The sequence below is a fragment of the Alligator sinensis genome, unplaced genomic scaffold (genome assembly GCF_000455745.1).
Source record: "Alligator sinensis unplaced genomic scaffold, ASM45574v1 scaffold1479_1, whole genome shotgun sequence".
In the NCBI taxonomy this organism is placed as follows: domain Eukaryota; kingdom Metazoa; phylum Chordata; order Crocodylia; family Alligatoridae; genus Alligator; species Alligator sinensis.
Window position 1 is genome coordinate 32,789 of NW_005843843.1, and position 1,294 is coordinate 34,082.

Genomic DNA, 1,294 nt, shown 5'->3' on the forward strand with positions numbered 1-1,294 from the left:
CCCCGGCCGGAGGCCCGCGCGGAGTCCCCCCGGGGTGGGGAGGGGGGGGCGCCTCCCGCCCCGGCCACGGCCTCCTCGCACCTCGGCCCCAGGGGACCCCCCCGCCAGCCCTCCGGCCCTTCTCACCCCCAGCACGCTCTGCAGAGGCGACAAACCTCCCAGACCCAGCGAGGGCCACCCTTGGGGTAGCCAACCCTCCCGCACTGCCCTGGAGTCTCCTGGCATTAGAGAGAAACCTCCAGGAGATTGCTGAGAGTCACTCGGGAGATACATGATAGTGCATTCATTACAAGAAATATTAAAGGTTGAATCCCATGCATGCAGTAGGCCAGCGGGTTTTTTAAATGTAATGGTAATGTGCATTTGCCTTCCTGACGTAAAGTCTACGCACCGTCATCCGTAAGTGATATATGCAAGCATGTGGGCAGATCGGCGCTGTGTCGCAGGCGCGTTGGCGTTCCGGAAAGCTCCCAGAATAGATTCAGAGTTGGCAACCCTAGCCAATATGTTGGTGACCCTGGAGGGAAGACGCTTTGGGAGACATGTGGGAGAAGCCCTTCAGGACAGCTCCCCCCCACTCCCCCCTTTGTTTGTTGTGAGGATCCCTGCGCAGAAGAGGCAGCCTGGATTTTAAGGGATCATGAGGTGGGACTTCCCCTCTGCCCTTTGGTTCAGGCTCTGGTACCCCATCAGCCTCCAAGCTGCAAACAAGCCGGTTACCCCTCTTGCATCTGCCTGAGCCTGCCCTCCAGAGCAGTCATTCTCAAACTTTTTTGTACCAGGACCCACTTGTAAACATCAATGGCCAGTCTTGACGCAGTGCCCTCCACCCCCAGGTCCCAGCCCCACAGTGGGAGGGGGAGGGCATGGGCACCCCCAAGCAGCCCCTTGAAGGCTGGAGCTCTGCCAGCCTGCAAGGGAAAAGTTGTGGTTCCCACATTTTTCTCCTTTAAAGGAGGATCCACTTTTAAAGTTTGTTCACAACCCTTTCATATGTTCTTACAACCCACTTTTGGGTAGCAACCCACAGGTTGAGAAATGCTGCTCCAGAGGATGTTTCCCGATATAGATGTCACTTGGCCTCTTTGTTTCGAGGGAAGCTGTCTCTGGCGCTGATCTAAATCTAAATGGCACGTTGGTCCATCCAGATACCCTCTTAATATGTGGACAGACTATTCAGCTGGAAAGACTAGAAGTGATGAGATGAACAAGGCAGTTTCATTTGGAGAGGACCAGGTTGGGAAGAGAGTTTCTCCTTTCCCCACAAAGCTGGGAAGGAAGTGGCCTGCTCAGG

The 1,294-nt window shown here is 55.6% G+C and overlaps 1 protein-coding gene across 1 annotated transcript in view; it reads right to left on the reverse strand.

Annotated features, from left to right (window-relative positions):
• LOC102371280 (transcription cofactor HES-6-like) overlaps positions 1 to 397 on the reverse strand; it is a 9,712-nt gene extending 9,315 nt beyond the window's left edge. Inside the window, exon 1 of the mRNA XM_006039193.2 lies at positions 392 to 397. Within this exon, the coding sequence (XP_006039255.1) occupies positions 392 to 397 (6 nt within the window). The remainder of the gene's footprint in view (positions 1 to 391) is intronic.
• Positions 398 to 1,294: the final 897 nt, after the last annotated feature.